The sequence below is a fragment of the Punica granatum genome, chromosome 8 (genome assembly GCF_007655135.1).
Source record: "Punica granatum isolate Tunisia-2019 chromosome 8, ASM765513v2, whole genome shotgun sequence".
In the NCBI taxonomy this organism is placed as follows: domain Eukaryota; kingdom Viridiplantae; phylum Streptophyta; class Magnoliopsida; order Myrtales; family Lythraceae; genus Punica; species Punica granatum.
Window position 1 is genome coordinate 18,197,001 of NC_045134.1, and position 24,557 is coordinate 18,221,557.

The following is a 24,557-nucleotide window of genomic DNA, read 5'->3' on the forward strand; positions in this document are numbered from 1 at the left end:
CATTTTTCAAATTAGTTACACATATTTTGAGAAACTAGTAGAAGATTTGATAAAGTCGTAGCTCTATATATCCTTGAGTTATAATTGAGGGAGACCTGACTCTCGTTATTTCAGGAGATCGAGTATTAAAATTTATTATGTCTCCTAATAATTGTGCTTCTTGGGACTGGAACTTAAGCCATCCTTCATAAAGAGGCAAGAACCTAAGAGTATACCCCATCATTTTAACCGAAGACAAATAATAAGTTTGAAGCTATATATATATATGTATAGACACATAAATGGTACTATCATACTAATATAATATGTTCGTTTTTAAAAGTGATGTATAATTACAAAGTCTATGTAATGTTTCCTGCCTCCAAGTTCTCTCTTTAGGATCTTATCTCCCTTTATACTCTATTATTGTCAAGTTTATATTTTCACGCTATTTGTCATTTTATTTTAACGAGTAATCGCATGTTTACGTAAAAATAGTTAAATAATTTTAATTTTGTTATCTAATTTTGTGTAATTAGGTTTATATAGTTGTTGTCATCGTTGTCGTCGTGATTGTCGTTGTTGTTTAAAAATTATTTTTTCTAACTCATTAAAAAATACATTTTTTAAAATATATACTAGAATATTATAAAATATTTTATTTTTTGCAATCTCGCGTTTCGCGTTGGTCATTATCTAATTATTATTTAAATATGTCATTTTTATTAACCTTTTATGTTGCCACGTGTAACATGAGTAGTTTCTTCTCTATACATATACATGTACATACGAAAGGGAGAGAGAATACTAAAAGAAACAATGAATAGTATAAGAAACACCCCTAAAGCAATGATGGAAAGCATATATAGATTATTCAAGAAAATACTCGCTCTATGGCCATCTGTATGGCATGTGTGCCCATAATTAGTAGTATTGTGACTGCAAGGTGGTCATAAGGCTTGTGAGAAATAGTCGGGCAAAATCCGAATACCGTTCGCTGTTGAAAAAAATAATAGAAAAGGCATGTGAAAGTAAAAAAAAGGGCTACTCTCCCTAATGTGAGGATGGACCCATTAAATGTTTTAAGATTTAAGATGAGATAAGATAAAAAAAATATATAATATAATAATCTTAATGATAATTGTTATTTATGTTAAATAATGAATTATTTTATCAAATATTCGAATTTCAAATATATTTATTTGTCGCCGGCCAAATTAGAATTCATTCTTTCTGAATTTCCATTTTGTAATTTTTTTTTTAACTTAAATTTATTAATTATAATTTTGATCACGTGCTAGTTACTATAATAATTTAACTTTCAATGTCGAACGACCCTTTTTTCTTGTAATTACAAAGGAGATTTATGAATCTAATATAATAAAATTGAAATCATAATAATTATATACACCGATAGTCATATTAAGTACTAAACTTGAAACCTCTTTTCAAACCACCCTTCTTTGAATTCTTGATTAATTGGTAAGTGCAACTCTAGTTCTACTCAGTTTCTTGGAAGTTATGGGTCTGAGCCAATCCTCATCCTTATCCTCATATGAATAAAAAGGTTATCCACTCGATTAACCAAACTCCAAATAACTTCCGGCCGCACATAATTGAAGAAGAGCAGCCACAGTCGGCAAAGCCCGAGACGACACGAGACCCAGTAGATGCGCTGCTGCCCATCCTACTCTCCGACATAATGCTCCGTCCTCAAACACTCGACGATGTTGATGACATGATGGTGTGGGCCAGTGGCAGCGAAGTTACGCGCTTTTGTACATGGGAACCATACCAATCCCGAGATGACGTGGCCAACTACATCAGAAACCGACGTGGTACTGCCCCACCCATGGTTCACGTCAATCTGCTTATGAGGCAGAGCGATCGGGGCGATCTCAATGACTGAGAATACGAACAACCAATGCTGAGGGGAGATGGGATATGTGCTGACGTCCCGGTACTGGGGTAAGGGGATAGCTACCAAGGCCATGAAGTTGGTGGTGGCGTCAGTATTTGAAGAGCGACCGGAGCTGAAGAGGGGTCGCAGAGGGTGCTGGCAAAGGCCGAGTTAACCTGGGAAGGCGTGCTCAGGAAGTTCTGTGTGCTCAAGGATAGGACCAGGGATATGGTGATGTTCAGCCTCGTATCCACTAAACCACTGCAACAATAATAAATATTCAATCGACGTCGGATGAGATGTAATATATAGAAGATTCTCTTTTCTTTAATATATGCGAGCATTGGCATTATGTATTTGTAAACAACATATACGGCATTTCTAGCATTGCTCAATGACTATTAAATATCAAGAGTTCCAACGTTTGTCTCAATTAAAAATCTATTCCAAACTTTTAATCGTTGTAAAAAAAGAATTAATTTTATCACTTTTCTCAACATAATTAATATATGCAGAACTGTGTAAATTTCACAACAATACGGAAACAATATGGTGCGTTTGGTTTCAGAGTTAAAGTAACTTTGATTTTGATTTTGATTTTGATTGTGAAAAATGATAAATGAAATGAGATTATAAATTTGACTTGGAAACGTGTGTTTTTGTTGTGTAGTGTGTTGAGTTAAAGTTAAAGTTAAAATTTTTTACTTGGAAAATGTACATTTTTGTTGTGTAGTGTGTTAAATTAAAATTAAAGTTAAAATTTTTTAACTCTTAATCAAAACAGGGCCTGAAAATATTTAAAAATTTGGACGTATATTGTCACGTCTGATAAAAATATTGATTGTATTTGGGCCACTTAAACCTGAAGAGGAATCTGAAGGCAATAGACCTTGATAATAGGCCTCGTTTGAATTGTTAGACCGATTTTAGAATCATAATTTTGATTATAACTCAACACACTACGTAATAAAAATACACGTTTCCCAAGTCAAATTTATAATACTATCTCATTTGTCTTTTTTCACAATCAAAATCAAAATTATAATTCTAAAATCACACTAACAATTCAAACGCAGCCTAAATTTCACAGCGATCAAGATGATTGAAGGTGATCCATCTTGATTATTCAAATATCTAAACTTGACAAATCAGAGTCAAGGAAACTAAATAATATATGAGTCACACACACATATATATATATGAGAGTTCCATCAATTATAATATATATAAAAGTTGCGAAGCAAGAGGAGGATGCACACCATTATTCGAATATAAAACCTTATGCTCCACGTTGAATTGACCTTCTAATTCCTGCTCAATTATATTTCGCAATATATTGTTTGCGGCATATTTGACATACTTTGGTTATTTGTCCATATCACATGTTTGTACTAATATATATTTTAGTTTTTTTTTGAAAAATTAAAGTTTCTCAATAACTGAAAAAAAAACCTAGAATATCTGATTTTTTTCATGTTCAATGTGCCAAATGCCTTATAAATACTAGACTTGAAATCATATTTATACTTACTATAATGTTTTTGACACCCTAACGCCTATATTTTTTCTCTATACTTATTTGTATATCATATGCGTTAGTTCTTATTTTCAATCATGCAAAAATTGAAAACAATTGTACCATACAATGCGCAGGAATTGACTAGTTTTATCGAAGTTTGGAAACCATTGGTAAAAAGGTTTGCACATTCATTTTTTCGCAATTATCTCAAAATAAAAATGTCTTCTATTTCGTTGGCATTTTGCAAGTGGGCTTTGTCATCTAGCAAGAGGCCCATAATCAGAGTCCAATTCCATTTCATCCATCTCCAAAAATCCAAATCGTTCATGGGCTTATTTATGCTACGCGAGGCCCAATAAAGGTCCATAATCAAAGCCCACTTAATACCAGCCGATCTCAGTCAGGTCTACTCTACATTCCCAGTCTTCTCCGTGTCACTGCTGGCTTTTCTGGTCTGGTCTCGACAGAGATCTCTCTGCCGCCGAAATCAGCCACCGCCGCCTCCGCCTCCGCCTCCGCGATGGACCCTCTCTCCGCCCTACGCGACTTCACGATCCGCGGCGAGCTCGACAAGATAGTCCGGTTCGGCTCCGATTACGCCTTCCCCTGCACGGCGGAGACCGCCTACCGTTCCAAACAAGGGAACCTCTACACCCTCGAAACCCTCGTCTTCTACGTCAAGAACCACCAGCTCAAGCACACGGAGTACATACAGAGCGCCCGCAATCAGCAGATCCCGTCTGTCACCTTCATTGACCGCAAGCCGCTGCTCGAGTACCTCCAGGGCAAGATCGACACCACTGACGCCATCGAGCTCTTCCCCTCCGCCCCCGCCCCTGCCCCTGTAGCTTCCGATGACGTCTCCATGCCCGAGGCGGCCCCGACTGACTCTAGGTAACTCGTTTCATCTCAATTGAGTTGCTATAGCTTTACCTCTGAGCTTGAATCGAGGTTGTCGATCTTAGGTTTTGATTGATTCTAAATCAGCGATAATTTGACATAGTTTTGTTCTAATCTATGCTCTCTGCCAGGGTTGTCGATGAGCCCCCGGTTGTGGACTTCATGTCGATGATCAGAGCGGTAGAGAGGCCGCTGAAGGACCGTGAAGCATTACTGGAGTGTAGGAATAGGGATTTCTATAGCGTTCTAATTAATTCTACGAAACACGAAGAGGAGAGGCAGAGACTGGAATCGCAGCAGAGAAAAGACGGGTTGGTGGCGAAGAATAGCCTAATGGGCTCAGAAGAGAGGGGAGTAGGGTTCGGTGACGAGCTAGGTTACAATGACTCTGGCCTGAAACCGAAATTGAACTTAAAGGGTGGCAATATTGGTGAAGGAGTTCCTATAATTCTAGTCCCAAGTGCGTTTCATACTTTGATTACTATATACAATGTAAAGGAGTTCTTGGAGGATGGGGTCTTTATTCCAACAGATGTGAAGGCCAAGCAGATGAACGGAACGAAGCCTGACTGCATCACAGTGCAGAAGAAATTTGGCAGGCATCCGGTATTGCCAGCTTATGAAGTGAGGGATAAGCCCTCTTCGTTGAAGCGAGAAGACTAGGATCGTGCTGTAGCTGTTTTTGCTCTGGGAAAAGAATGGCAGTTCAAGGATTGGCCTTTTAAGGACCACATCGGGATTTTCAACAAGAGTAAGTTGATTTCCCCCCATTTGTTGAGCTAATATTGCTTTGGTGTTAGAAAGTAATCTCCAAATATAGATCCGTGGCATTGCTATAATGATTTTGAACTAATCTCAGGGGAGTAAAGATCTATGTTCTGTGAGATTGTAGCATTCCAGCTAATACAGGATGTTTTCTGTATTTAATGTTGGGCAGTTATTGGATTTTTCATGCGGTTTGAAGATGATAGTGTGGAGTCTGCAAAAACTGTGAAGCAGTGGAATGTAAAAATTATCTCGGAAAGTCGCGTGTTTTTTTCGATGTTTTAATCCGATGACTTAAGGTTTTCATTTCTCGTATTGTGGTGTGAGTATCTCCATAGAGCTCTGATAGGAACATTGAATGGGATGTGCAGATAAGCAAGAACAAGAGACATCAGGACAGGGCTGCTGCTCTTGAGGTTTGGGACCGGCTTGAACATTTTATACAGTCAAGATCACATGTTTGATGTGCCATAAACCATTGTAAGGAGAGAGATTTGAACGGTCGACCTCAGATCTTTCCTGAGTTTCTCTAGTCTTTTGCAATATGTAAAGTTTAGCTGGGTTAGAAAGAAGCACCTCAGATTGTCTTGCTTGTAGGAAAATGTTCAGTAAAATTTTTTCGTTATAAATTAAAATTGAGAATTAATGGTCTTGTTTATTTTTTGCTAGCATTTTTAACCTAGTTTGAAGTTTCATCATCTATGTGTCCCTCAATCTCCCAGTTCTGGTCTTAAGAAGAATGGTTCATCAGTACTAACCAAACGACAATGACAATATATAATTGCTTGAAGATTAAGACTAACCCATGGTTACTCGAGAACAATAAAACTGTTCGACATCTCAGAAATACTGAAGTTGTTGGTGTTTATCTTGCTATATCCCAAATAGTTTTCAGATGTAGTCTCTGACGAACCTTCACCGAAGGTTGAACAATGTTCTTAGTCTTTAATTTAGGCTCTCCTCAGGAAGGTTTAATCGTGATAATGGTCTTAATACCGTAAAGGCTGTTGGAATCCGAGCATGATAGGGTTGGGTTGGGTTGAGCTTGAGGCGAACTTTGATTCTTTCAATTAATGATATGAGTTCTGATCATGTCTGAAAGGAGCTCCTTATTCTCCTTATCACATCCAATGATCTTATCTGATCAAGCACATAGTGGGTGATTTTACTCCTTGATATGTATGATCGGGATAAGGTTCCTCTTTATTTCGGTCGTTCTTCTTTGGATACCTGATTATCGTATAAGCCTCAATTGCTCAAGCCTCTGTGTGTAGAACTCACGTTGCAAAATTTGTATTCAGACGGCCATAGATAAACTTTTATTCAGCAATGGGAAGAGAAGAAATTCTCTTAAGCAATACAATACGGTGTATTTATCAGCACTCGAAGGGCTGACCAAAAGTTGTACGTATACATGAACCACTCTAGTAAAAAGGTTCAAAACTCAAACTAATAACAATAAATAAAGAATACATAAACATAATCTGTCGGTGTGCGTGCGTGTAATTTTAGTAGGTTGACCGGTTGGAGCCATAGGAAGCTGCATAGAGCAGAACGAAGAACAGTGGAACTGAGAGCCTGAGAGAGGTTCCGTCTGACGAGCCATTGCCTTCCGTTGATGGTACAGTATTCGATCCAGTTCCTATATTCACAGAAAAAACTGTCATTAGTGGCAGAAGCTACATATGGTTTCTCTATTAAGTTTTTTAATTTCACTATGGATAGTAAAGAAGATTGTTTTGAGTTTTGAGTAGTAAAGGGTGGGAACGGTTATAACAGATGTTCTTTACCTGAAGGAACAGTGGAAGAAGGAGTTCCAGTAGGCGAACCGGCTGGAGAAGCACCTGTTCATCCAAAAGCACGACCTCAGTCAGAAAGCAGGAAAAGGGACGAGGAATACTTCATGATATGAAATTCGTAAGTACAGTACTCTCTAGTTCTAAGCTTCACGGGCCAGAACAGGAGACGAAGCAACCTATTAGGGAAGGTAAATTGAACTCCCCCCTTTCAGTCAATTCACTCACCATTGCAGAGGCTGACAGATGGGGTCTGAACGTTGCAGGCGCCAGGAAGGGCCATGGCCTGGGTCTGATTAATGGTGATGCCGAGGGAGGAGGCGCCCCCATTGAGGACCTGGCAGAGGCACTGGGGCTGCGACCGGACGACACTGGCGAGCTGTGAGCAGCAGTTGGAGGATGGGATGGACGAGTTTCCACTGATGTAGCTGAGGCATGGGGACATGCTGATGAACACGTTGGTACAGTCTGAGCTTGACTGCGCTGCTGCACCGGCCCAGAGGGTAGCCACTGCCACAACCACGACGGCAACGAGGCCAATCTCCATTCTCCTTCCGGCCATTTCAGGGGGTTTAGCGTTGTAAGTTTGCTTAACTGACAAGGAATGAAGTATTTGGATTTGGAGTTGTTTGTTTTCCTGCAACCGTGAAGTGTGGGGAGGGAGAGCGGGGAGTTCGGGCTCTTAAGTAGCCGAGACGGCGGAAGAAGTGACGAGAAGTAAATATTCTATTGGTGACCAAACTTCCGTTGAGTTGGTATTTGCATCTGAGCTACCTCAGCACATCTATTTATCTAATTTGTTGAATCTGATTAAAGTAAAAGAGGATTTGTTTTGTGGTTCATTGGACGGTTTCAATGGTGGAGACTTCTTTCAGGAGCCGGCAGTGGGAAGCAAAGAAGTAAAGACGAAAGTGCTCAACTCAACGTGTCTTCTCTGTTGCTCTTTTCCGAACTTTCCATGTCGCCGTGCTGTTGCCTTTTTCCTTCTTTTTCCTGCAGGAAATATTTGAAAGCTCGAAATTGCCCCTAGAAGAAGGCAGTTCGAGTCCATGGGAGTTTGACAGCAGCAACTGCAGTTTTAGTTTGGTGAACGAATAAATTGAGTTCCTGTTAAAGGAGAAAGGGCTGAAGAATCAGATTCAAATGCGTATTTGTCATCATAAGGATTGCTGTGTTTGGGCTTAGTTTAGTCAAATTACTATCCGGACCATTCAAGTGGTGCATCTTCTACACCGGGGCAAGCACGTAAACGGGAATTACTTCTCATGGCCATCCGGCAATATTAGAACCCGCTGTCCAATCAAAATAAGCAAAGTTCCTTTACATATGAGCCGACCTCCTCTATAGCTTCGACGTATGTATTGGGGGGATTGGAAGTTTGACTCCGCGTAGGATTCCCCGATTGCCTTCTTGACCTCGTGTGACCAACTATGTATGCCGTTGTCTTCGTGTGACCAACTATATATGCCATTGGGGAAAATGAACGCGGAAATCCTAAAACTATACAAAAAGTTGAACTTAAGTCCTAAATTTTTTGGTTTGGCTCAAGAAGTCCTCAATGTTTAGTCCATTGAATACTTTCAATTCTAAACCGTAACAAAAAAATAATACTATTAAGTAGGTCCACATGGTAATACTTAATTGGTCCATTAAAATTTTTATTTATTAAAAATATTTAAAAAATCTGAAAAAGGGAAAAGAAAAAAAAAGTAGTGGGGAGAGCCCCACCTCTTCCATTCATGAATTTTATCTATTACAAAACTCGAATTCAAAATTTTATTTTAAAAAAAATGTGGCGAACCACCTAAATTATTTAACTCGCATTGGTCATGACCACAAGCAAAAATGTGCAAATCTATAATTTTTTTTTCTGTTAAGGGAGACCTGTGAGCCTTATATAATGAAAAATAAATTTTAATAGCTAATAAAAAGGTACAGGTAGTCTCATGAAATATCGAAATTCAAAGTTTTTGATTATCGAGTGAGAGCATGTGTTATTGTATTACATCTCTCTTTTGAGTGTAAATCTATAATTTAAAAAGATAAAAACCTACTCAAGTACGGTACGGAATTATTAAAAAAATTTCCAGACACGAAAAGGATTCTGTTAGCATATATAGATGTTAAACAAAAATCTAATGACAAACAAATTGTAAAAAGAAAAAGGAAAATGGAAGAGCATGCCATAAACTTCAGAGCGCAATCTCATGATGAGCTTCCATTAATCCTCTCACGAGTTTCAAAGTACTTATTTGTAAGATTGAAAAAGGAAAAATCAAAATTGAATTATTTTTGTTAGAGAATACTCGAAAACAACAGTCTTTTGGTCAATGCCCGCATGATATGAGATAGATAGTGGCGTACCTTTGGCAGAATCACGTACTTTGAACTCTTGCACAATTTTCCTTCTTTGAAAATATTCTTAGTAGAAAATTAGTCGGGAATCCGATAATTAAAACCGAAAATACATTCTCTCTCACGTGATAAGGTAGGGTAGGACATTGAATTTCTTCATTCATAAATTTTGCCTTTAGGAGAACCCATTTATTTATAGGAATCTAATAGGCACGTAAGAAATAGTATTAGGTGTGACTACTGTAAGAGTCACACATACCCTTTTATGGGTGTATATATATGATCATTTTAAGTAACAAATTTTCTTATAAAAGAAAATTTGTTAATGCAAGGACGGCAAAATCATCGTATATACGTGCATGAGAGGACCTTAACACGACAGTCTCTATACCCTGTGCATCTTCCGTTTTGTCTCACCCTCCTCAAATCTGTTGATGTGCGTGGATCGCACTACTAGCGACCGGCCCCCCGGAGGAGGTGAAGTTCATCCATACCTTACGCTAATCCTTGGACTCTTGAACTTCTTCCCCGTTCTCTTCGATGAGCGGATCATTAATGTGTATTCTTGGTGTTGTTAAGTTTGGTGTAACACAACGTAACATGCTGCCGGCCAATAAACACTTTCAACCCATCGACCCACCAAAATATCATCTTTATCAATTGCACATACCTAGCAATGTCAAAACATGAACATAAATCCTGACAGAGCAACAATACCCTAAGCATGTATGGTGATGATCGAAACTCCTAAGCATGTGTGGTGATGATCGAAACTCCACATATCACTGAAATACAGAGAGACATACAACGAAAGTTATTTAGGTATGAAGACAAATTTTTGCTTAGCAAAATCCTCATCTTCCATAGTGCTCATTGGATGCTTCTCTTGATGATCACCTCACTGGTACCTAGAGAGGATGAGCTTTGCACTTGAACAAAGAGAATGCATAGAGAGAAAGAGAGAGAGAGAGAAAGAAGATAAAACATCTTGAAACGAGCCAGAAAAGGGAGCGGAAAGGATGATATAAGCAACCTTAGGATGCAACTGAAGTAACGAACATCATTTTATGTGGGGGTTATATCAATTTTGCTCATCCGTTACATTAGTTTAGTCCCCACTAAACCCGAACAACGTAACGGTAAACTAATGCTGCTTGCCCCTTTGCCACAAGGATCAAATTAAGGTCATCAGGGGTCAATCTAATGTCACACTAAAATACGGGGACTTGTGGTCGACCAGTGAGGGACTAAATTGATGTAATGAGGATAAAATTGATGTAGCAACCCAAAACTTGAGGACCAAATTGATGTAACCAAAACATGATGGAATAAATTGATATAAGCCTCGAAAGTCAGGGACGAAAATACCAATTTACTCTAAATAGAATTAGAAAGGCAAATGTCAAAATACTATAAGACTAAAATGATAAATATATAAATAATATATATGGTGCAATAAATAATGGTATAATTATAAATACTATACAATTAGGATTTATAAATAATGGGATTAAATTAGTAAATGGATAAAAATTAAGAATTTATAAATAAAAATCTCAATACCTTCAAGAGAGAGTATAGTGTAATGGCACACCTTTCGCTTGGTGACCAAGAGGTTTTAGGTTCGATATCCAGTGAGACTACTTGTGCCCCGTTATTAAATATTTTGGATAATTATTTCAATATACTAGGCCCATTAGCCTCCCTTATAACTAAAAAAAAAAATGACCAACTTATGTTATGCGAATGGCTTATTTATATTTTCCAATGGTGTTGGGAGTTCTCTTGAGGCCATATTAAAGGTATTGCAGGATTTTTATCTACTCTCTGGGTTAAGGCTTAATCTTGAGAAGTCGAAATTATATTGTGGTGGAGCTTCTGCAAGTATACATGATGAGCTTGTAAAGTTAACTGGTTTCAAGAAGGGGTTATTGCCCGTGAGGGATCTTGGTCGACCTTTGGTATATGGAAAACTTTCCCACAAGGACTGCAAGACTGCAATGCACTAGCTGAAAGGGTTGTGCAAAGAATTAAGGGTTGGACAACCAAGCATCTCTCTCATGCTGGCAGAGTCCAATTGATTAATTCTGTAATTTTTAGTAGGTAACATATTGACGTTCTAGCTTCATTCTTCCGAAAAAAGTGATTAAGCTAGTCCATCAAAAGTGTCGAGGCTTTATATGGAAAGGTACTGATCAGACTCTCAGAGGAGGAATCAAAGTCAAGTGGGAGGAGGTCTGCCTTTCGGAAAAAGGAGGACGACTTGGAATGAGGAATTTGAGTGCTTGGAAGTTGAAACAAGATATGCATAATGAGGAATATATGGACATTATTACTTAATACAGGCTGAATTTTGGTAGCTTGGGTGCATAAGTTCTTAACTAAAAAGAAACGCTTTTGGACATTAAAAATACCATATGAATGTTCATGGAATTGGAGAAAAACTTTGCAGATTAGACCTTTAGTTCAGCCACTTATACAGTATTCTATTGGGTCGAGTGCTAAGATCTTTTTCTGGCATGATGCTTGGTTGAATGGGAAGCCTCTTTATGATCAATGCTTGAGAGGATATCAATGTTTTCCAACTCTAGGGAAGTTCGATAAGCTCTCTGTTATATGTTTATTGGTCAGAGACTGATTCACCACAGTCTGGAGTCTTAGTCATGCACCATTCATTGGAGTAATTTGTGCAAACCAGGATGTTTGTCTAATTTGGGGGTGAACAGCAGCGAGAGAGAGAGAGAGAGAGAGGAAGAGGGTATAGGAGAATGAAGGGGGAATATAAGGCTAAGTGGTATGACTGTGGGAAGGGATGTATGTATAGATAGAGAGCGGTCACCATTGCTGACCATCAACGGGAATAGGAAAAGAGTGGGGAATTAGTAGGAAGTGGAAGCCTTGAAGAGGCATTAGAGGGACAACGAATGAATTAGAGATAAAAGAAAAAAATTATTAAATGGCACAATTAACATCTCTAAGTGCAAAAATACTTCAAGGTATTTCACATTTTTTATTATAGGTGTAAATTTTGAATTTCTTTTTTTTTTTATTTTGAATTTATTTTATCTTCAAACTTTATTTTTAATTGCCTAACTCTTTTGGATTTTATTTAGAACTATACAAATTTTTATTTTTAATTTAATTTTCTAATTATTTATATTTTCTTTTATTTTTCTAAATTTTATTTTTTCCTGAACTCTATGATTTTTTTTCTATTTTTATGTAATTTATTATTTTACTTTTAACATATTTTTCTGGTGCCATATTACTAACTGAGTGCTATGTCATTTAAAAATTGACGAATGTTAGATTTAAAACTAAAATGATTATTAGTATACTTTTATAAGAAAAATCATGCTAGATTTGAAAAACTAGGTAAGATTCATGATTGTTGATGCGCTTAACTTGAATAAGAATAAGAAAACATCCCGAGTTCTTTAATTAAATGAGTGAAAACGCATCATAATAAGATAATTATATCATACCGAAAAATATAGATTAGATGAAGTGAAGAGGCATACATGCATCCTTTAGTCAATATACATCGATAAAATGAAGGGACGTGTCTTGATATATGAAAGAGCATATTTAGTGACTCTAGATGTGAAGAAGCATGACTCTATGTGGCAAGATACATGAAATGAAATAAATTTTGCCTAGATACAGTGAATGCATAAAAAGTAGTTAAATTCATTGATTTGATATAAGATAAATAAAAAGATGTCTAAATTAATTAAAAGGGTAAAACTAGAATTAAAAAAATTGAAAAACACTTTATCCAGTTCGATACAAATTTTAGTTGATGATGTATAAAGTATCTTGGCAAATCACAACACAATAAAAAGACATTTATTCATCTTATTTCTAAATTACTATACGATATAACGTTTTTTTCCTAATGGGCGCTATTACAAAGATCATGTTTTATCACATTTGAAATAGTAATAGAAAATATGTCTAATCAATTGAAAGAATTGATAGAGTTTTTGGGATGTCTAGATACATTGAATGGACGAAATAGGAATTGTGATAATTGTCTACACACATTGAAGGGTAAAATGGAAATTATGAAAAATCAAGAAATACAATATTGAGTTTCACACTTTTATATAGTAATAGATAACATTAGTGATGAATTTATTCATGATAATCCTACTAATAAAAATGACTATTGGGAGATTGTAAAATTTTCAAGAAGAAAATATGTTTCCTAATGTTTATATAGATTGGAAGGATGATTATCGATCAACAATCTACACGCAAGCTTTCAGCAATATAAGATCTAAATCTAATTAGGGGGCCCGAAAAGGAAAAACCTAGTTAGTAAAAGATTATAAGATTTTTTTTTGGGGGTGAATAAAGATGACAAGATTTTAGGAGTCTTTACAACTTTCTTTCGGAGGACTAGTTTTACATTTTTAGAGTTCGAAAATTTACGATGAAAGCTTCCAGATAATTTGTATCAATTATTATTGTCTGTATATCTATATCACTAGATATTCGGCAAAAAAAAAAATCTATATCTCTACTCAGATTATCTCTCTCGAATCACCATAATATATATAAACCCCGGCTCTAGGGTTTTTGTTTTCGTCACCATCTGCAAACACTTCATCACTAATATCCTTGGCTAGCAAGCAAGCAACCAGAGCTCTCTCTCTATTTCTTTCATTCAAATCATTTATCGATCAAGCTCAATCAAGCAAAGCTTAAGCCTCGACAACATGTATCGGACGACTAGCATTGGAGAAATTGGCACTCTTACTATGTGGCCCGAAGATGCCCTTGCAGCTTGGTTCCGGAAGAAGTTTCCTAATCAAAACAAACCTGCCACTAGCACGTCGAGGCCCAACTACAATAATCAGCAACCTGAGGTTGAGGAGTCGAAGCAGAAGACAACTGTGAATCCTGGGGCCGGTGCTGTCAAACCCTCTCAAGACACTATCAGCAGTACTGCCCACAGTAGGTCCGAGAATCATGTGCAGCAGCCTTTGCGAGCTGTGTCAACTTTGCCGAAAAAGAGCATATTTTTCATTGGGTTCCCGGAGAAAGAGGCAGGGGATGATATTCGTGCAATTGGCTACAGGTATTTAGTCAAGAGCTGTGCGTCGTGCAAGAAGGAGTTAGAGCCGGAAAAGGACGTGTATGTATATCGCGCTCAAACATTCTGTTCCTCAACTGCAGAGATAAGCGGATTGCATTGGATGGGTACACCAGAAAGCAGGTGGGGCTCGAGATTAACGACGTCGGTGCTGCTCCAAAACCATTGAGACGGAATGGTCGTTTAACCTACACTACACATGCATGGACTAATTAATGAGGAATCTTCCCGATTGCCACCAGCGCCGACCTACACCAAGATGAGTGTTCTGTTCATATTCTTTTCCTTTTGTAATTTCCTAGGAAAATACAGGACATCCTGGCGGGAGACTAAATTTGGTATTTCAATACATCAATCATCTATAACATAATGGTTTTTCATATAACTATTTTACATGTAATTTTCCGTAATTTTTTTATAATTAGTAATGTTTCGTACTAGGGTTCCTTATATAATATTAACAATGAACATTCCTAGGAATCCGAGGATAGAATGACAAAAATTATTATGTAAAATGATATACGAAGTTTGAGCATTCCTCATCATATATGTAAAAATGAAATTCTAATGTAGTTAATGCTACATACTAATCATTATGGTTCGTAAAGTACTAGATCAATTGATGGAGAAGGCGAAGATGGTAAGTTCAGTTAGGTGAATTATCATGAAAAGTTTAGAATGGTCGACCAAAAAAGATAGTATGGTAGTTGACAACATTTATATCTTCAAATTTCAATTAATAAATCTCATCCGTACATGTGACGATATATGTGTAGAAGCAAACCTCCATACACTTACTTTTAATTAGTTTTAAATTTTCTGCTTGATTGCTGTACCCATGAATCCAATCGCCATTGCCACGACAATTCACCGCCCAGATTCCAACTCTTCCTGCCATATACATGAAAAGGAAAATCAACTGATCACTACAGTGGCCAAGACTCTTTAAGAATTGCACGTCGAAAGATCAACAAGCAAGATTGACTGATTGAGGATCCGATACCTACGAGCCAAACTTTCTTGGAGCTTGAATTGAGCTTTAGATGTGTTTCCAAGGTGTCCCAAACATGGATGAATAAAACAGGAGGAATTAAAACAAAAAAGACATTGCGTAGTGACGTACGCTTTCGCCTGGTAACTAAAAGATTTCGGATTTGATACTAGGCTAATGGACCTCCTTCGCAACAGAAAAAAAACTCGATTACTGTTTTTTTAATTCCATTAGTACAATATATATAAAAGGATAAAACTCATTTTACTGTTTCTCTAGATTTAACTTCCAAAACTTCCTATTTATAGAAAATTCCATAAATACCCTTGTCCCTAATCTGATACATGTGCGCCCGTTCTTACGCGTTGGGATTCAATTTGTTTCTGAGGGCCTTGGCTACCGAAATTCCTGTCCTTTGCAATCTAGCTGCCTACTAGGCACATGATTCATTTTGGTTCTCTTTATTTCCTTGTGATATCTTCAAAATCCCTATTGTGAAGACTTAATGTCAACAATGTTCTTTATCATTTTGGTTCAAGTGATCTAACCTGTGTTTGTGCAGTTTTTCATTGGAGTCGGGAGAAAAATACGGATATTCGCATTCATATTCACTTCATTGATGTACTAGATATTATTTGTCAATTACTTATGTTGCTCTTTCATACACTGGTTGTGAGATGGACAGTAACTGAAACAATAAAAATATATATGTTGTGGATACATACTACATGCAGATGAAAGTCGTAGGAATACTGCATGAGGATCACTTGAGCTAAGGCCCTCTAATATGACCTTATAGCAGATGCTATTTTTAAAGCTACTAAGTTGGAGGACAGGAAGTTAAGGTCTATTTAGGCGCAATTTGCAAGGGAAGACGCCGATCATATAATTCAACACATAGACACAATAATGGGAATAAAGGGATTGAATCTTCCTCAGAAAGTTTTTTCGTCCCATGTTATTTAAATATAGATTTGGTAGGGGACAAAATATGCTTATGCTAACTTCAACTATAATAGAAAAATAAATAAATAAAAACTGAAAGCTAGATCCACAACACAAGTATCCTGGAATTTGCATCAAATTAATTACATTTTGCAGAAACGCCTCTAATATTTCATAAAATTGAGTGAAAGGAATATAACATATCGAAATAAAAAGAGAAAATCGGTGATCCTATTTCCAAGTAACTTTTTCTTCCATTGGCAACAAAAAAGAAGTGAATCCTAAAACCCGCAAAAATGAGATCCTGCTCCGGGCTTTGGTCTGTATTTGAACAAACAAATGAATGAATAAATAAATGAATGAATAAAAACTGAGATCTTGATGTTTGGATAAATATCAGCGTCGACCCGATGCCCCCCCGCTCTTGCCTCGTTTGATGACCTTCGCGGTCCCTCAATTCTTACGCTTGAACTATAAATGATATTAACTTTCTGTTTGGGTGGAGGGAAGTGGAAGAAAAGAGAAGGAAAGAGAGGGGATATTTTGTATTTTATGGAGGATTTTGAAAATCCCTGCACAACTCGTCCTCCCTTTCCTTTCTCTCCCTTTCCTTGCTATCCAAACAAGCTATAAGAGAATCTCAAACTTCATCTTATCGAGCAGGACCAAAATGGAGACTTCTTTTAACAATTGTGTCGGAAAGATCAGCGGGAGAACTTATTTCATTCATAAAGATATATAAAATATATATATAAGCATTATTCTACAAAGTTGTGTTTGCTTAGATTTATTTGTACGTGAAATTGTAATTTACTTTTAGTAAAATTATATGTCCATTCTCTGAATATATTGAACAATCATAGAGATGTAGATCACATGCAATACACCTGTCTGTCTTATTAGTAAAATATAAAATTACAAGTATTCTACATAATTATCGCCATGTGTGAGGACGATATTTCTCAACTAAAATTCAATCCAATGGCAGATATATTGTCAACTACCAAGGTTGTTTTTCAGTCAATATATTGTAGATGCACCAATAAAAACATCAAAATTGGAGCATGTGATTTTCGGATAGTATATTATTCATAAAAGTGTCAGTGGAACTGTTAATTTGGATATAATAAAGCTATCCATTGACACATTTCTCTTCAGGCTTATCCCTAATCCTACCGATATGTATATCAATATATAGATTTGTTCTCCCTTGGGGATTTTTTTTCAATAAGCGAGCTATAATATCATAAGTTTTGAGGATATTGTATTTTCGATAAAACATATTGTTGAAACGATAACAGAAACCGATAATATATAGATTAGGTCACTGAATCTAACTAGTGAACATTAGCTGTTGGGGCTGCTTGTTGAAATTTGCTGCTTTTGATTTAGTTTTGATGCTTATTTTTTTTTTCTTTTATGTAGTTTTATTAGGTGTCTTGGATTTCTCATTTTTTCAATTATAAGAAAAGCCTATGGGCCTAATACAATGAAATAAAAATCATAATAACTAATAAAATGGCAACGAGCAGTTCCACTGGATATTGAACCTTGAATCTCTTGTTACCGGGAGATGACATGTACCACTGCGCTACGCCCTCTTTTGATACTCTTTGGTTTCCGCAATGATGATTAATTAGAGTGGTCTAGAGATGTGAGTCATATAATTTACATCCTTCATAATTTATTTGCTTCGTTCTATATTTTGTTTACTTGGAATTTGTTTAGAATGCTTAGGTGGTATTGAGATTTTCCCTCTTTAATTATATGGTAGTCTTGTTTGGTTGAGTTGATCTAATTTGCTCGTATCCATACTTCCATTTTGAGTGATTGAATCAATTGTCCTCGTTCTCTTTTGATATTAGATATAACAGACTCATTCAATTGTCCTCGTTCTCTTGTGATATTAGATATAACACACTCATGAATCGAGGGATAACGATTTCTTGCCATCTCCATCTTAGTTAGGTTAGTGATCCCCAAGCACCATGAGCACGTTTGATTGCCTACCATGATTTGCATGTTAGTTTAGTAAAAGGTTTAAGTCTTTGTGGAATTTACAAGGTCGTATCATTTAAATTTTGCTTTGATTTTCTCTCGAAGAACAATTGTAGACAACATATTAATTTGGAGATGATTAAGGCAATGATTCAGTAGTGAGACATCATTCAATGAGAAATGCATTTAACAGGCACAAGTAAAGATGTAATGGTTGTTGGATGGTCGTGGGCCACAAATCTATTAGGGAAAAAATATATCCAAAAGAAATAAAACGAGTTCTATATGATATAAAATAATATATATATATATATATATATATATATATATTTTTTTTTTTTTGCTGAGACGTCTAATAACCATGCTTATTGCTTCATGTACCGCCAACTCTCTCCACAAGACGAGTCTTGTGTGTGAGATACAAATACCTTCCGATTCAAAAATCCTCATTTCAAAGAGGGGAAAGACAAGCAAACATCTCATGTCAGGTACTAGGTAATAATGCATTACATTGACTCATCGAGACCGCATGCATTGATTGGTCGGGAGATCATATGCACACACTACACCGGATCCTTCCCATACATGATTAATTAGGATGCAAGATTGAATGTAGTCTTGAACTTGATGATTGGGTTAATTTGATCATGAGATCGGGGGGAAAAAGCCTAATAAGAACATGTACGCACCTTGCTATATCAGATCAATAAGACTGAAATAGTTTGCATCCATCAATCAAAGAGGGGGGGAAGTAGACTGAACCAGTTTTCAATTCGTTATTTTCTTTTTGTTTTGTTCAAAATTAGCAAAATCTTAAGGTGGTGTTTGGTTTCACAATACAATCTTAAAATCACAATTCTAACTCAACTCTACCCACTACAAAACAAAACAACACATCAAAAGCTAATAAAGGTGGGTCCCACACATAAACATTACATTTCACTCCTTTATAATACAATTCCATTACTATTAATTCTCAACTCCACCCGTTCTTGTACATACTAATAGGCTCGTCCTCTTTCAACGTGCCAAATTTGATATGCAATACGGTCACGTACTATATCCATCTCCCTACTGCTCATGTCAATATCATTTCGGATTCCATTTTGTTGAGGCGGATTACAAAATTCATCATAATATTGCCACGCATCACCATACTCCTCAAATAAGCTATCGCGATAACTATTGATCCGAATGAAATTATGCAACATAAAGCAGGCAAGCGCAATTTGTCCTTGACGACGCGGTCTGAAGTTTGACATTTCCCGCAATATTCCAAATCTGTTCTTCACGACACCGAAGCACCGTTCTATTACGTTACGAACGGATGCGTGACGCTGATTAAACAACTCTTCCATCGTCGTTGGAGGATTGTCATTATTGAAGTCACTGCGGTGATACCGTTGTCCTTTGTAAGGGGCCAAATAACCGGGCACATTTGGGAAGCCCGCATCAACTACATAATATTGTTCTGCGTGCAGACATGTACAAATAATGTATATATATGATGTTCCATATGTTTATCGAAATATAGAAGAGCTTAACAAGAGAACATGGTATATGGAAAGTAACAACTTACCGCCTTGTGGTGCAGGGAATGTCGGTAACGTTGCGGCATCAGCAAGAATTCTAGAGTCGTGTGCCGAACCCTCCCATCCGGTCATGACATAAGTGAATATCATTTGATGGGAACAAACAGCAAGAATATTTTGCGTTATGTCACCGTTTCGATCGCGATACGCGCCTCTCACTGAAGCTGGCATAATAGCTTTAACATGAGTCCCATCAATTGCCCCGATGCAATGCTGCAGTAATAATAAAAATCGATACGAATTACAGTACATGTAATAAAAGAATAGAAGTTAATTTCGACAGTTGTACGATAATTACCCTAAAAAATGGATACCATTGTCGGCATCCGCGAATTTCAGGCTGCTCCTCAACGTTCCTCGGTCTTATGTACGTTGGCACTAACGAATGAAGTCCTTGAAGTATTAAATTGAATGCTCGTGAGACCGTCTCCTTAGAATGCTGAAAGCATTCGGCAACAACGGCATATCGAGTGCTATGTGCAACTACCAATAAGAACATTCCAAGCATCTCCTCGACGGTCATACCTTTCCTTGTATTTCGAATGCCACAGTTTGCTCTTAATGTGTCGCACAAATTATGAAATACGTGAGGGTCCATCCTGAAATTCTCGTAACATCTTGTGTCATTTGAAAGCACTTCGTTAATGTACTCACTGCCTCGTAGTGCCGACGTTCTACAAGGACGTGCACGGGGGACTTGCTGTTCAGACATTGCATCGTGGATCGCCAAAAGGACGGGCAAATCATCTACGCTGCTGTCGTCATCATCACTGGATGAATTATCATATCGCATTGAGTTCGCATACCTTGCCATAATCCTCTTCCGTTGAAGGTGACGAGCTGAATAAACAAACGTTAACATGATAGATTATCAACAAATAGCACGAATTGACGAAGGGAATAACATTTCAAACACATAGTCAATGCATTATCAAAGACAATCATGTTCAAACATAACAGTAAAGGAAAACAAGGGTCTGGTTAATGTCATAACAGAAAAAACCGAAAGTAACAAACACATATGAGGAGAAAATGTTGGTTGTTCAAGGATGAACAAGGTTGTGCAACCATTCGCGCCTAGCTTCATCGTACATCCAAACGAACGCCTGTCGCCATCGTTCATCCTCTGTAATACGTGCTGTACCGGCCAGATACTCCCGTACAGAAATTGTTCCCCTCATGTGATTGAGGATTACCATGGCTTCTCCGATGCTGTTCTGTGCTGGTTTCTCTGGGCTCGTCACTGACTTGCTCTTCTTTGACTCTGGAGGGGTAGAATTTTTCGCTTTGTCCTTCTTCACCTTACTTTCCTTGTACAAGTCGATCAACTCCTGCAACTGCGACTTGTTGTTTGAACCTCTCTTTCTCACGCATCGCCGCGACCCTGTGACGACAGGTTCCTCAGCTTCATTAATTGGGTCATCACTGTCGCCGGATCCCTCTGCAAGATCGATAGGCTCTTTGCCACGGCTGTTCCGTAATGCTAGAAATTCCTCTTCTATGCGTTCATAGGATCGGGGGCTATGAGGTGGGTCGGTTGACGAAATTCGTAGGCCCCATGTTGCTGACGATGTTTTGTATATCAGTTGCAAGGCCTCATAATGCTTGCATCCTTTTGACCGAAAAGTCCTAAAGTTACTGTGCCTCTACATGTTATACACATGCAATACTTAGTAACAACGACTTTGCGTTAAATAGGCAACTTTAAAGAAAGAGTAAGCGGTACAGTACCTTGATAAACTTGTCCCAAATATCAGGATTCGCTTTCACGGTGTTAGTCGGCGCATCCCAACCAACTCCTATGTGCTGAATCAACTCTGTGAATTGTGTGTACTGTGTCTTCATCCTTTATGCTTTTGTTTTGACCTTGTCGGCGCCAAGAATCACACCTGGGAATTTCTCTTCCAGTTCCTTACTTATCTGTTCCCAGTCCTTCATTTTCCAACTTGATGTATGCGTCCTTTGGAATTTATCGACCATAATGTCAACGAAAGCACTCTCAAGCTCGTCTGTCCACTCAACTATGCCATCACCCTTGGGAGCCATCTCAGTTGCAGAGAAGTACCGATAACTTAATAATGCACATACAACAGTAAAGGTTAACTAGGCAAATACACACTCATACATGCAAGACATGTAGAAGCTATGAATTGAAGGTGTATTACGAACTAGAGGCATTGATAGATAAATGCAAGGAAAGAATGCCACAGCGAGGCCACAAGCACATTATGTTCCAATGCAGCAACAATATCATTCAATCAGAGGCACCAATGTAAAGAATAATATGCAGCTTAGCGTAAGAAACAGAAATGGCAGCCAGCAACCAACAAACAAAGGCACCAGCAATTTCGATGTACAACCATTCGAAGGAAATTTCTGTGCCAAATCCTCTAGCAAAAAATCGAGCAGCACAGGCAACATATACACAGTTAGCAGGGAAGATGACCTGATAAAAACTCGGCAGAAAAGTCGGCAGAAAAGGCACCAAAATGCAAAACTAGTTAAAATAGTGAAATGAGCATTACATAACTATTTTTGAAGAAATGCTCAATCCAACGAGTAATATTATCAAATTGGGATGCCTATTCCAACTTACAAGGGTGACAACAATTAAGGAAATGGAGGGGAAGAATAGGATGACCATTCCATTTCATTCCACTCTATTCATGTGTACCAATTCTACGGCTAAAATGGGTCCATGTTCCAGCTTCCAAAATGTCTGAGCAACTTTATGCACTTGATCAGCCGATAACCATATGATCAAATTTGACAGAAAATACTTATCCAAAAAAAAATGAAAAAATGCCAGAAAATGATAAGAATGAAAAATAAAAGCTTTTGGCTCGGAGAAGACCTCAATGACAACCTATAAGTGCACTCCAACACGTGATGTCCAGGTTAGGTTTTATTGCTTTCATCAGCATCGATTTTGGCAAGGGAAAGAAAGGACAAATCAGAATATGTTCTCTTGAATCAGAAGAGAGAACTTACAGGAAAAGGGTAGTTTATTTTTGGGTCTTGAATTTTTGTGGTAGATCCTAGCTTACTGAGGCCAGAAACAAGCAATGGAGGGCCATCCTTTTCGATCCAAAATAGGAACTTGTCTCTATACTCGTTCCTCTATTTGTTATGATCAGTTTGTTGACCTAGATAAATCGACCCACACACAGCAACTACATCAACTCAGATAGCAAAATTAGTCCCAAATTTGTTGCCAAAAAATCGATCAACACAGGGCATTGATTAACAGTTACCAGGCAAGCACAAACATGCACCGTCCATACTTTCCAAACACACCGTTTGTTGCCCAAGGAAAATCGACCAACACACATTTGGACATCAACTCAGACAACAATGCGAAATGCGCTGAGGATTACCATCTGCCTACTGTCCCCATTTTTTTGCAAAAATTCGACAAACACAGGCCACATCGACACAGTAAGTATGCACGATTGCAGAACCATTCAAACTCACTACTCCTCAAAATTCCTTGCAAAAAATCGGCCAAAAACAGGGCGACCTCTACTCACGGCAGACAAGTGAAATGCAACCCTAAACAGAGTATCAGATAGAATTGCAATGACTCTATTGGCAGCAAAATGTGGCGGAGAAATTACCTTGGATTTGGGTATGGAACCGTGAAACCGCAATCGACCCTTTTAAGAAGAGATGGCAGTGGTAGGGGCCCGAATTTTGCCGAATGCGTTTGCTGCTCAAACTGACAGGGGAGGAGACGCTAGAGTTGGGGGAGGGGGCACGATTGCACGCGAAGCTGACGGGTGTAGAAAGAATCGGTTGAACAGCTTCATTGTCGATCAAAGAAGGAAGAGGGGCGGGGGGAAGGAGGGGGGCCGACTGAGAAATGGCGAACAGAGCATGCTCGTGAAGGAAGGTGCTGTGTAGGGGCCGGGTAAAACCCTAACTTCCGGTCAAACGCTTTTGCTGAAATGCGGGGTCCACATGTTCCCAACAAACGGTCAAAATTACAATCATTCAAAATTAAAATCACAATTTTAGAATGATACTATGAAACCAAACAAGTCATAAGTTTCGGAGTACGATATGGTTGGAGAGGCTCAACATTATCTCTTGGATGTTGAAATATTATTTCATGAATATTTGTCTGATATATCATGTTATCCTTAAAGCATAAAAACAAATAGATCTATCATATTATGATATATAGATAAAGATCTCTTACTGTTCACCTACTTGGTATGCCTGATTCTCTCATTCAATTCTCTCTCAAATTGCATTACTGTAAATTTTCATCAAGGTATCAGAGAGAGATCAAGATTCTCTTTCGATCTCCCATTTTTGCAGGTCATTCAAGGATTGTTTGTAGACGACTCCCGCCATATTTATCACATGGAAGACACATTCTTGTGGTTCGATTGTTCCAACTATTGTGATAAATTTCGAGATATGGAGAAATTAAATAAAATAAACGATAATAAACTTTACTCAAACAATTATAATTTATGAAAAGCACAATTACGAGGAATTAGATGGACGTAGCACATCAAAATTAAATGTAGAATTTAACGATAAGCACAAGAAACTCGAAAACAAAATAGGGGTAAGGCACTTCCGGGAAGCTCTCTTAAGGATAGAATATTCTCCAGCAATGTTGCAGTACGGCTTCAATGAAAATATCTAACCCCAAGATATAATGCTCACGAGAGATATTGTGTTGCAATCACTATATCTTCTTAC

At 37.6% G+C, this 24,557-nt stretch overlaps 1 protein-coding gene and 2 pseudogenes across 1 annotated transcript; 2 read left to right on the top strand and 1 right to left on the bottom strand.

Annotated features, from left to right (window-relative positions):
* The first annotated feature begins 1,534 nt into the window (after positions 1–1,534).
* LOC116188794 lies at positions 1,535–2,152 on the top strand (annotated as a pseudogene).
* Positions 2,153–3,808: 1,656 nt separating this feature from the next.
* On the top strand, positions 3,809–5,721 carry LOC116188475 (annotated as a pseudogene).
* A 632-nt stretch (positions 5,722–6,353) lies between these two features.
* Positions 6,354–7,813, bottom strand: LOC116188476 (non-specific lipid-transfer protein-like protein At2g13820). Its single transcript, XM_031517859.1, has 3 exons — positions 7,088–7,813; positions 6,854–6,907; positions 6,354–6,705 (listed from the first exon to the last, which is right to left on the bottom strand). Exons 1-3 carry the CDS (start codon positions 7,419–7,421, stop codon positions 6,572–6,574), a joined length of 522 nt encoding a protein of 173 aa, XP_031373719.1. The 5' UTR covers positions 7,422–7,813; the 3' UTR covers positions 6,354–6,571.
* Positions 7,814–24,557: the final 16,744 nt, after the last annotated feature.